Source organism: Benincasa hispida, chromosome 9 (genome assembly GCF_027475165.1).
Source record: "Benincasa hispida cultivar pf3 chromosome 9, pf3_genome.v1.1, whole genome shotgun sequence".
Taxonomy (NCBI): domain Eukaryota; kingdom Viridiplantae; phylum Streptophyta; class Magnoliopsida; order Cucurbitales; family Cucurbitaceae; genus Benincasa; species Benincasa hispida.
Window position 1 is genome coordinate 7,033,508 of NC_143486.1, and position 12,093 is coordinate 7,045,600.

General features: G+C 35.5%; 1 protein-coding gene across 1 annotated transcript; it reads right to left on the reverse strand.

The window, feature by feature from the left end:
* Positions 1-6,037: 6,037 nt before the first annotated feature.
* On the reverse strand, positions 6,038-11,735 carry LOC120086940 (ATP binding microtubule motor family protein). The gene is made up of 13 exons (XM_090316989.1): positions 11,535-11,735; positions 11,276-11,350; positions 10,864-11,085; positions 10,050-10,190; positions 9,431-9,532; positions 9,265-9,342; positions 9,067-9,148; positions 8,700-8,859; positions 8,322-8,624; positions 7,510-7,728; positions 7,055-7,406; positions 6,888-6,953; positions 6,038-6,512 (listed from the first exon to the last, which is right to left on the reverse strand). Exons 1-13 carry the CDS (start codon positions 11,592-11,594, stop codon positions 6,336-6,338), a joined length of 2,037 nt encoding a protein of 678 aa, XP_090173115.1. The 5' UTR covers positions 11,595-11,735; the 3' UTR covers positions 6,038-6,335.
* Between the last annotated feature and the right edge of the window lie 358 nt (positions 11,736-12,093).

Sequence of the window (12,093 nt, forward strand, 5' to 3'; positions counted from 1 at the left end):
AACTATGAACCCTTGGCTATTGTTATGAATACTTGGACTTTATGTGGAGACATAAACTGGATCAAGTTTGAGTATAATAGTCTAAATAGTCTATAGTATTTGGATTAGATTGGGTACTTATTCTTGGAGATACTATTGAATACGACCCGCTTTATGATTGTTACAAATGTTGCAAAATGTCATAAACGATGTGATCAGTTCGTTCATGTAGAGACATGTGAGCGGGGGTGTTATACACGATGAGATTGTGTAAGATTGACCACGAAATAATCACTGTTACGTATTAACACCGTTTACGGTTAACACTGATTAATTTCACTTCTTGATGACCTAGATAACTTGATCTTAATCCTAAGCTGTCTATGAACTCCTGTTTATTTGGGATTGTCTCTTGATCTGCATAGGTAGGGGTAAACTCAACAGTACTGCTCAATATGCCTCCCATTTCAAGGATAAGATCGGGTAGATAGCTGGGGACATAGAATTTATAAGATGGAATTCGAGACATAGAATTTGTAAGATGGAATTCACTCCTACCCATTTTATGATAGTAGAAAGGTTGTTCCCTTAAAGGTTGATCTCGGGTCTTAAACAAGGGGTCTCATCCTCTCGTTGGCCTGAGAGGGAATGGATTTAGTGATTAAGATCCTAAATCAATTGTTCATTAGAGGGACAATGGTACTTAAGCAGAAAAGATGTAACTCGGGGGTAAAATGGTAATTGACCTAACTGAGGCTACGGATAACCTGTGAAGGATCAACTTATTGATGACGATTATATCAAATTGATACAAAATATATTTACAGTGAGGGGAATGCAACTACAGGCTATAGTGGACAGTCCTGTTAGTTAACAAATGTTAATTAACTAGGTTAAAGAGTTTGACCAGTTAGTCTCAGATTGTTAGAGCCCATGATTTTTAGGTCCATCGGGTCTCCTTGCTAGTTCAATACGGACAAAATTGAAGAACTAGGTCAAATGAGAATTTGAAATGTTCAAATTCGGCCAGGAAAAATTGTATTTTATATGAGATATAATTTACATTTATATAATTAATTATTTATGGGGAGTATTTTTAAATAAAATATTAGCATAAAAGTATTTTAAAAATTGATTAATGTGATTAATCAAACTTAGGTGTCAAAGTCAATTTAATATGTGATATTAAATTATTTATTTTATTTAATTAAAATTAATTTAATTAAATCATTTCTAAAATATGAAAAATATGATTCATATTTTTTTGTCAAAAATTATTTTATTATAATTTTATTTTAATAAAAAAAATTAGTTAGTGGGAAAATCCAACAATTGGATTTTTCCACTAAGTGGATTATGAAGTGTTTCATGCTAAACTTGACACCAATTTTTAACATGCTAATGGAGTTTGAGGTGGAGGCCATACAAGAACAGTCTTTGCATGTGTTTTGGTTATAAATAGTTTTTATTTTCAAAAACTAAAAACTAATGATTCTTTGACTTTTGACAATTATTCTTCCACAAACTCTCTTTGACTCTTCAAATTAATTAGTAAAATTCCCTATCTTTCACTAAAGATTCAGTCCCAAAATCATGTTCTTCAACCAAATAATAGCTAGGATTTACCGTTGGTGGTGCCAATTGCTCACGGATATGAAGATACTTGTGGAAACTACAAAGGTTGTATTTCTAACTCTCTTTGCATACTTAATCCTAGTTAATTAATGTAATTAGAGCGTTAATGATACATTGTTTCCGTTGTGCATGCTTCTATTTATCGACCAATGGACTCTCTTGAGTCGAATAAGACTTGACACTTAGTAGATCTACCACCAAGTTGGAAGGCAATAGGGTGTAAATGGATCTTAAGGAAGAAACTTAGACCTGATGGAACAGTTGACAAGTTTAAAGCCAGGTTAGTGGCAAAGGGCTTTAGACAAAGAGAAAACATAGACTTCTTTGATACCTTCTCCTTTGTCACTAGAATTACCTCAATCCGTGTCTTGTTCTCTCTCGCTGCTCTTTACAACCTTGTAGTACATCAGATGGATGTAAAGACTGCCTTCCTAAACGGTACTTGAAGAAGAGATTTACATGGAACAACCTGAGGATTTTGTAGTCCATGGTCAAGAAAATAAGGTTTGTAAACTAGACAAATCTCTCTATGGTCTGAAACAAGCTCCTAAGCAATGGCATGAAAAGTTTGATAATCTAATCCTATCTAAAGATTTCAAGGTTAATGAAAGTGACAAATGCATCTACTATAAGGTTGAAAATAATCTTTGCACTGTCACGTGTCTGTATGTAGATGATTTGTTAATCTTTAGGTCGAACTTGCATGTCATAAATGATATGAAATCTACATTGAGTGCAAACTTCGACATGAAAGACTTAGGAGAAGCAAGTGTAATCTTAGGCATAAAAGTGTCTAGGTATGAAAAGGAAATTTCTTTGGATCAATCTTATTATGTAGAAAAGGTTCTAAAGAAATATAAATACTTTGAATGTGAATCAACATGTATTCTTTATGACTCTAGTGTTAATTTATTCAAAAACACTAGTGACAGTGTTAATCAATCTAAGTATGCGAGTATCATAGACAGTCTTAAATACGCTACTGACTGTATTAGGCCTGACATAGCTTATGCTATAGGATTACTTTATAGGTTTACAAGAAAACCTAGTAAAGAGCATTAGAATGTTATAGAAATGGTTATGAGGTACTTGAAGAAAACATAAAACCTAGGATTACATTATCAGAAGTTTCCCACTGTCCTAGAAGGGTTTAGCGATGCTGACTGGAACTCCCTCTCGAATGATTCAAAGGCTACAAGTGGCTATATCTTTAATATAGCAGGTGGAGCTGTCTCTTGGAAGTCCAAGAAATAGACTATTTTAGTCTAATCTACGATGGAGTCAGAAATGATAGCACTAGTGACAACCAGTGAGGAAGCAGGCTGGTTTAGAAGTCTACTATCAGAGATTTCCCTATGGGAAAAGCCGATACCAGGCCTATTGATCCATTGCGATAGTACTGCAACAATCGTAAAAGTTCAGAACCGTTATTACAACGGAAAGAGACGACAAATACGTCGTAAGCACAATACCATTAGAGAGTTTCTCACTATTGGTGCAGTTAAAGTGGATCATATATGGACTAATCAAAATTTGGCAGATCCTTTGACGAAAGGACTGGCCAGAAAGAAGGTTTTCAGAACCTAAGAAATGATAGAACTCATGCCTATAGAAAGATAAATCACTGTGAGGAAAACCCAACCTGTAAACTGGAGAACCCAAGAAACAGGTTCAACGGATAATAACTTATCATAAGTGATATATAGTGAATCATGTTAAAAAAACACAGAGTTTCATTCCTATGACTTAGAGTCTAAGCATGATATCATGAAGCGTAAGTGAGGTTAAACTCAGTTCTTAATTAGATCTATACTTGATGTCAAGCGGGGTACCTAATTACAGAAGTACTCTTGATAGACTCACCTATGTGAATGTAGAAGTGGGGGCAGCTTCCTATGGAGTTTTTTTAGGCAAACTCTCTAGAGTGTTCACTAAACTGGGATACATGTGCTAGGTTTTAAAGCACGGGCTTTTGAACTACATCCTAATGACACTGTGTGTGAGATGTTGTTAGAGATAGAGTTCAAAACCAAAGGTTACTCTAGTATATTTTGAATCATTTGCACTACGTAAAGGTTCAAATCGTAAGACACCTTTGCTTATGCACAATGTTGTATAGACTGAAACTGCTCGATGAAAAATGTTTGTCTTATGTTTTTAAATTTTGAAGTGGAGGATTGTTGGTCAAAATGGAGTTTTAAAAGAAAATTGGCTTTTGAGAATCCCACATTGGTTAAGTTGGGGAATACACTCTCCTTCTTATACTCCCATGTTGAACCTTGGGTTTGGGCCCCAAGGGATACCCATGTTTTAGATGGAATGAGGAGACCCACCAATATGGTTACAGTGAAAATCCCACACGCGTGTGTTGTCGGACGGACGTGGCAAGGCGAATGTCATTATTTTTTTTTAATAAAAATCATCATTTTTTAATTATCAAAAAAGTTCTCAATTAAGTGGAGTTGGTCTCAGCTGCCCGCATCGACTTTCGTGCACATGTTCTGTGGCTGGACACAATTCTCTCCCCCGGCAGTTTCGCTCTGCAGTAGGGTTTCGAGGCTTATAAAAGGCGCAAATCTCAACATTTTTTATGAGATCAGTTTTCCATTCTATTCACAAAGAAATCTCTCCCAATCCCTTCCATTTTTTTTTCTCATTTTTTTCCAAGCTAATCAGTTTGAAGGTGTGAGTTTTCGGTCAGTAATAGTGCATTTTCGATCAAGACCTTTTTTGGACAGTTTTATCCTGGGGACAATGTGGCAGTATCATTGACCTGTTTGCACACTTGGACAGAGCCGCAAAACGTCTTAAAGAGAGCGAGATCCATGACTCAGCTTGTAACGAGCTTCTGTTTTGTAGGTTCCGTTCTTTGTCCGACCGTCGTTTCCTGACCGTTCGCTACTATCCCGTTTCACCATTAGAGGGTTGTCATTTCCAACATTGAATCTATTTCTATTAACATGGGAGCATTGGACAAATTCCAAAAGGTTAAAATTCCATTTTGGTATTCGACATTCCATTTTAATTCTTCTATTGTCAAATGTCAAAATTTAATCTCTAAATTTTCAATATTTGGAAAATTAACTTTTATCAATATTAGTTACATAAAAATAATCATTTTCATCTCTACTATATTAAAAGGGGCTAAGTAAGGAGAATTTTTACATGTTCCTTTTGTCCTTACATTTTTCATAAATTTTCATATTGCCCTTTGTCGAGTAGTTGTGACTTTTCAAGTGTAGGTGTCCATTTGAAAGATAGTGGAGGTGACTTTTCCAATTTTTAGTTTACAAAATAAATTTATATATTTAAAAAATAAAGTCTTAGATCAAATAAACGCAATTGATGTTGATAGGATGCGACTCTTCAAGATATGATGCAACAGATGTCAATTGGATGGATCTATTCGGGATGGAGATGGTTACACACATCAAATTAGTTCATCAATTCTTCCAATGTAAATGTGAGATGCACGTGAAAAATTAAAACAAAATAAATATTTGTATTTACATTCTTAAAAAAATAATTCCATGAGATCCAAAGTTTAGAGAAAACACAAATATATACAACATATATAATCATAATAATAATAATAATAGTTAAATGAAAAAAGTAATCAATATGGTGAAACAATGCATCTTTTCGTGTGACTTCACAGTAGATATATAATAACATTAAAACAAAAAATTCAGACAATTGTTTTAAATGGTAAAATTGCTATAAATATTTTCAAATATAACAAAATATCACTATCTATCAATGATAAATAATGATAGACACTGATACAAATAAGTTGGCTTAAAAATTAGGGAAGTTCTTATAAATAGAAAAATTCAAAACATATTTACGTTTTATAACAAAAAATTTCAAAAGTGCTTTTGGAACCATTTGCTATAAAGTTAAATATTTTTAAATATTCTTTTAGATTTAAAAAGACCCTAAAAATTATTGCATTATATATATATTACAGTGCAATAATGATGTAAGATTTTTTTTTTTTTTTTTTTTTTTGAAAAAGAACGAAAATATGAGAACACCAAAATAAAACTTTTTACATTATCTAACTTTTAAAGGTTGATAATAACTAAAACAAAATTGTATAATATTTATTTAGCATATGCTAAAAAATTACTATTTAAAAAAATTATTAAAACTACAAGATTTTACGTGAATTACATGTGTTTCTAATGACCATGTTCCTAAAATTGATAGAAAGCAAATGGAGACTTTTTTTTTTTTAATAATAAAATAGTTAACAGAAAAAGAAAACCAGTGATCTATTTTAAATATTTATGGAAAGTAGGGAGATTAAATTTAAACATCCTAAAAATACAAACACAAAAATAGATTAAGTTCCACAAACTGATATGAAAACAGACAGGCTACTTGATTTTGATCACATCATTTACTATACAAAGAAATCTTGTGAACCAAAATATTGCAAATTTCTTATATTGGAGAGAATAAGGTAACAAATTTTACAAATATTGTATGCTCTGAGTGAAAAGAAATAGGCATTAAAGCACTCCAATCGCTATGTAACGGAAATGACCACACAAAAACCTCAATTGGATATAAAATTTCTAAGAATGCTCCCATGAAAATCAGAAGTAAAAAAGAAAAAGCAACACATCACCATGTTGGTATTCCGAGAATGTATCCTTCACATGGCGTTCTGAGCTGCTAGATCTAACCAGCATCTGCATTTCTGCACAAGTTCATCAGTCAGATGAAGATATAAGTACATTATGTTCTTTCAAACGTTTCTGGAAATGAACCAAATGATTTTGTAGTTGGTAGATTGCTGCAGCCTTTTGTGATAGAATTGCATTCAATCTAGATATATAACCATCCAGATGATTTCCTGGTTGGTCTGCCTCCACTAAAAGATTCATTTCCTGCAAAATAAAAATTGTATATGATTAATGGTCATAAAAAAAGTAACTACATTCTCACTTCTGCAAACATCTCTTTGTAATGCTCCTAATCACAATGCCTAAAGAAATCACTATTCCCATAAGTATAACAAATACCCTTGAACTTTCTTTTTTGTTTAAAAAATACCTCAATACTTTCAAAAAGTCATAATATTATCCCCTCAACTTTCATAAATGTTTCCAAATTACCCTTGGAATGGTTTTGGATTTGAGTAATTCACAATATGGGATCAGTTTTAAATTGTGATCTATCTTTTGTGCGGCTCCATTGAGCAGGAGATGCTAACTAGGCTCATATTGAAAGCAAGAAGTATGCTGACCAGCTCAGTTACTTACCATCCTAACAATATTCATTGTTTCCTCGACTTGTCTTCTGTGAGCGCTTATAAGATCTTCCTCTTCCTGAGACAGATGAAACAAGATGCATAAATGTCTGGAGCAATAAAGGATTATTGCTATTTTCTCAAAGTTTTGATGATGGGAATAAGTTGCTTCCGTTTTACCTGCAACAGTTCATTCAAATCATCGTCTGAATTTGAGTTATGAGAATCTGCCTTTGGCATGTCCTTCCATTTCGGCTGATTATTGGATTTGTGTACATTTTCAACCGCAACAGATGTTCTGAATGGCTCAAGCTTCCCATTTTTCTTCCACGAAGGTTTTCTTTGTTCAAAGATCTCCTCTGATGTATCAACCTCCTCTCTTTCATTTCGTCCAACCCATGCAGGTTCATTCTCAAACATAGTTCCAGAAGGTAATGCTGAGGTCAAGGGTCCGGTGGTTGATTCCTTAAGGTTTAAAGTGGAAGAAAATGTATCCTTTTTAACATTATTTCCTTTTGAAAGGCTCTTCACCCTGGAGTGCATTCATCAATCAAAACAAGTGTCTAGAAACAAGTCTACGGGGATAAAACTTCATCATCAAGAATTTTATGTCCTAAGAAAGAATTACTGGTTACCTGTCTGCATATCTTAAGGTATTGAGAGTGTGTTCACTTGATCCGGAGCTGGGCGATATACAAGATATCATGACAGTGCGTGAATTGCCAACAAATGAGTCCCTTAGAACTTCCGTTAATTTACTGCCTCTAAAAGGAATATGCCCCTGGTCATTGTCAAGAGCTCGTATGCATTCCTTTAAAGCAAGTAAGCTTTTATTGATTTCAGCACCTTCTATTCTGCATTGTTTAAAAAGTTTAATTGAACAGGCAGGAAATGATACCATACATAGAGGTAGAATATGCAATCAACTGGTTCAGAGTTTTAGCAAACAAAAGATAATGTACAACCCATACTTCACTTCTTGGTTAAATCCTATAAAGAATACTTTTAAAGTGTGATTTCTTTCAGATTTCCTGTTGAATTATGTCATTTACTATCTCTGATAAGAATAAGAATGTCTAATAATCATGTTTAGCTTAGAGTTTCTTCAGGAACAATTCACACCCTTTTCATAGTTATCATTCTACTTATGGATGGGTCTTTAAAGTGTCTCCTTATCACAATAAAGGGGAGGAGGAAATCTAGAAAAATCGAAGTTTTTAATGAAACAGGCGATGACTAAGCTCCCAACAGTCTACAATATCAAACGCATGCTATTTCCTAGGGATGCAAGCAAAAAATGGAAAGATAAAAAAATGTTCCCTTGGAATCAAATTGGTCCAGTCAGTTTGAAGATTGAGGAATGACTTATGTTAAAGTACAAAATATGTCAAGAAAGTAATTGTGTCAACAATTATGCAGAAATATGAAGATTGAGGAATAACTATACCTTGTCTGTTTGTCGTTGTCAGTGGTGTCTGCCCCACGTTCACTTCCTGCAAGATCTATAAAAGAGAGTTTTCCAACCAAGCGAGGCGGCTTTGATTCTTTGCCACTGACTGAATTCTTAATAGCAAGCTGGAGTATGGCATGAGAACGAGAGGATTCTTCATTCGCACCAGTTGTTCCAGTACTTCTCGTGGCATTTCCTTTTTCAATGAGCTCTCCAATGGTCTCCACATCAGATACTTTATACTCTTGCAAACCCACAATGCAAACTTGTTGTTTACCGTCCTCTCTCATGCAAAGTTTTCTGCAGCATAAAATCTTTAGCTAAACAAGCTTAGCAACTGCTTTGCATGGTAGAAGGGAAGGAATAATAACTTACTTTCGATCGTTGAGAAGATCATATAGCTTTCCTCCATATATTTCAAAGAAGCTCACAAACAAGTGGAATCCCTGGTTCCTGTATGTATGGTGCATCAATCTCAAGATGTCCTTGGACGCTTTCAGAGGCAATGGTTTCATGGTAAAAGTCTTGCCACTCCCTGTACAATAGAAAGGGCCAAAGATGAAGCCTTAACGAAATAACATGACAACATTCCAAAGCTAGCAGAACGAGACCTCAAAACTCAATTCTAGAAACATGAATTTGATGGCATCTAAAAAGTACAGAGAAATTTCTGTCACATACAAAACCAAGATTTCTTAACAAAACAAGCCAGCAAGAGCATCTCCAACTAACAGCAAATCACCTGTTTGTCCATATGCAAAGCAGGTTGCTTTTGTTCGTTGAAATATTATGGGTACAATTGGCTCCACCGTCTCCCGGTACACCTAGATCCCAAAAAGAAAAATAAGGCATGCCTAACTTGTATTGAGCTTTTTCAGTACTCATGATTCTTTCTCAGCCAATTTATACATTCCAATTCAATTAATTGTAATATACTCACCTCATCATTTGAAACCTCCTCGTTCAGCACCGCATCAAAGACAAACTCATGCTTCTCCACGTATTCTGTAAGATCCACCTGCTTAGCCAGAAATGGAGAATGAAAACGGTTATGGCATTGCAATTCAGAAGCTCATGAAAAGCAGTATTTGGGTAGTAAAGCTCGCCTTGAGTTTAGTCTCATGAACTGTTAAATAATTAGCACTTGTTTCAACAATATCTTCCTCATTCTTCGCCAACTCCTTCTTGTTCAGTGGCCTTTTACGCACCTGCAACAAACACAAACAAGCTAATAAATAGATGTAGTAATTGAAAACGAATCGTCACTAAATCAATCCGTGGAAAACAATTAACCGAAATTGTGATACACATAAACACATTATAATGCGGATCAAGGGTTGCAACTTATGGATATAAATTGCAAAGGTATGGCATTCTATACGTTAAATCACCAATTGACTCAAAATCTTAAGTTGATGAGCGAAGGTAAATTTAGTATTATATAATCTAACATTCCTCTCATTCATGGCTTGAAATATGTAGAAGATCCAACAAGTGGAAATTAATATTAATTAGGGAGAAAATAATATTGCAGGAGTTTAAACATAGGACTTCTTGGACCACCTACTCTGATACCATGTTAAATAATCAATTGACCCAAAAGCTTAAGCTAATGGGTAAAGATAAATTTAATTTTATATCATCTAACAATATATTAGGGAAGCAAACATGATAAAAAAACTAGAAATGGGAACAAAATAAAGACATCCATAGAAGAAAACATACAACAACTTTGATCTTTGCAACAGAGTTTGCCCTCTCTTTGTCTGCTGCCACACTTTTCAAGAGATTGTTCTCTGTCAAATCCTGAGGTCTACTTGTCTGGATGTTGTTTGAAATAAAGACATCAGAGTCGTCAAAGCCATCCTGCACGCGACAACACATTATGAGATTTCTCAAACCTCCCAACAAGTGATATGAGATAACTTTAGCTCGGCTCTAAAAGCGCCAAAATACATGGAACTAGAAGTTTATATCTATCATCTCTCTAGTCTCTATAATTGCATACCACAGGTGTTGAACGATCTACTCTACACAAGTGTGGGGCTGTAAGTTCTTAGGAAGAGCCGTACAAGGTAGCTCACATACGGTTCGGGAGCCGAGCTCCAGTACAGGGACTTAGGTCAACACTTATTTAATAGCCAGTCATCAATTAGATAGAACTAAAATCGAATTGCGGCAAAATTATATAGCAGGCTTCAGAATTAATTTGATATGGGCAATAACTTAATATCAGCTTCAAAGTAACAGTAGATCTCAAGTCTAATGTTCTAAATGCAGAGGATTGTGTGCACAGACAAACATCAGTAACCATCATTATCAGTTTAGGATTGGCAGGCCTAACATAGCTGAAGGTAAAAGATAAATTCACTTTGTGACCCCATGACCTCATGGATCGTCAAGTTATTTTCTGAGAATTCAACAGCAAAATCCAAACAAATTGCCCATGATAAATCGGCATCCTACATTTCTGGCAAAACAACAAAGGATAATAAATTCAAAAGGGTAACAAGAAATGTGGAAATGAGTTTAGTTCCACCTCAGGCAGCAATTCAGTATCAAAGGAATGCAGATCCAATAGTCCAGGACTGAACTCGCTCGGCGAATCCTCGCGACTTTTGCGTTGGCTCGATGGCCGTGAATTGCCTGGAGGAGTCGATGGCTCCATGTAATATTCATTCATCCCACCAAAGCTCCTCTGTGCATTTCTATTATACATTCTAGATCCTTGCCCTCCCCCACCGACAGCAAAACCATAGTCCTATCAATTAATTTGATATGGGCAATAACTTAATATCAGCTTCAAAGTAACAGTAGATCTCAAGTCTAATGTTCTAAATGCAGAGGATTGTGTGCACAGACAAACATCAGTAACCATCATTATCAGTTTAGGATTGGCAGGCCTAACATAGCTGAAGGTAAAAGATAAATTCACTTTGTGACCCCATGACCTCATGGATCGTCAAGTTATTTTCTGAGAATTCAACAGCAAAATCCAAACAAATTGCCCATGATAAATCGGCATCCTACATTTCTGGCAAAACAACAAAGGATAATAAATTCAAAAGGGTAACAAGAAATGTGGAAATGAGTTTAGTTCCACCTCAGGCAGCAATTCAGTATCAAAGGAATGCAGATCCAATAGTCCAGGACTGAACTCGCTCGGCGAATCCTCGCGACTTTTGCGTTGGCTCGATGGCCGTGAATTGCCCTTTGGTGATTCCTCACAGCTGCTCCAGATCTCTGGCCTTGTCTCCCCATTCCGTTCATCTCTCTAAACCGATCCGAAAACAAAACTTCCCAAATAAACAAACACCGATAGTCAAATTTCGGATCCCATTCAACTCAGTGGCTTGAATCAAGAGCCAACCACAATCCCAAATCGCAAAATCAGATGCTCCCTTTAAGAAGTTAAATGAGTAAGAATGTGGGTGTGAGCAGAGCAGAGAGAGTTGGAGTTTTGAGAGAGTTTGAGTAAAGCCAAAGCCAAAGACAAAGACAGTGGCCTTGAATATTTCGAAGAGAAAGACACGCGCCCGGCGCGTGAGAGGGTGTGCGTGGGGATGTAAAGGCGTTGAGTGGCGGTAGGAGTACGGAGGTGGACGGTGGTGACGGTGGTGAAGGAATTAAACGACGGCGTTTTGGTGGGGATACGTTGGGGATTTTGAAATTTGTCCAATAATTTAAATGCCACGTGGTGGGCCCGAGGAGCTTATTGAAGTTTAAAAAGCTTATCATTCCGCGCTCTCCTTCTCGTTCAAATTATGTG

Coding starts and splice junctions, on each gene's coding strand:
- LOC120086940 (XM_090316989.1), bottom strand. CDS start 11,594: ATGAACGGAATGGGGAGACAAGGCCAGAGATCTGGAGCAGCTGTGAGG. Junction 9,149..9,264: donor AGGAGGTTTCAAATGATGAG/GTGAGTATATTA, acceptor TTTGGGATCTAG/GTGTACCGGGAGACGGTGGA. Junction 8,625..8,699: donor GATCTTCTCAACGATCGAAA/GTAAGTTATTAT, acceptor TTTATGCTGCAG/AAAACTTTGCATGAGAGAGG.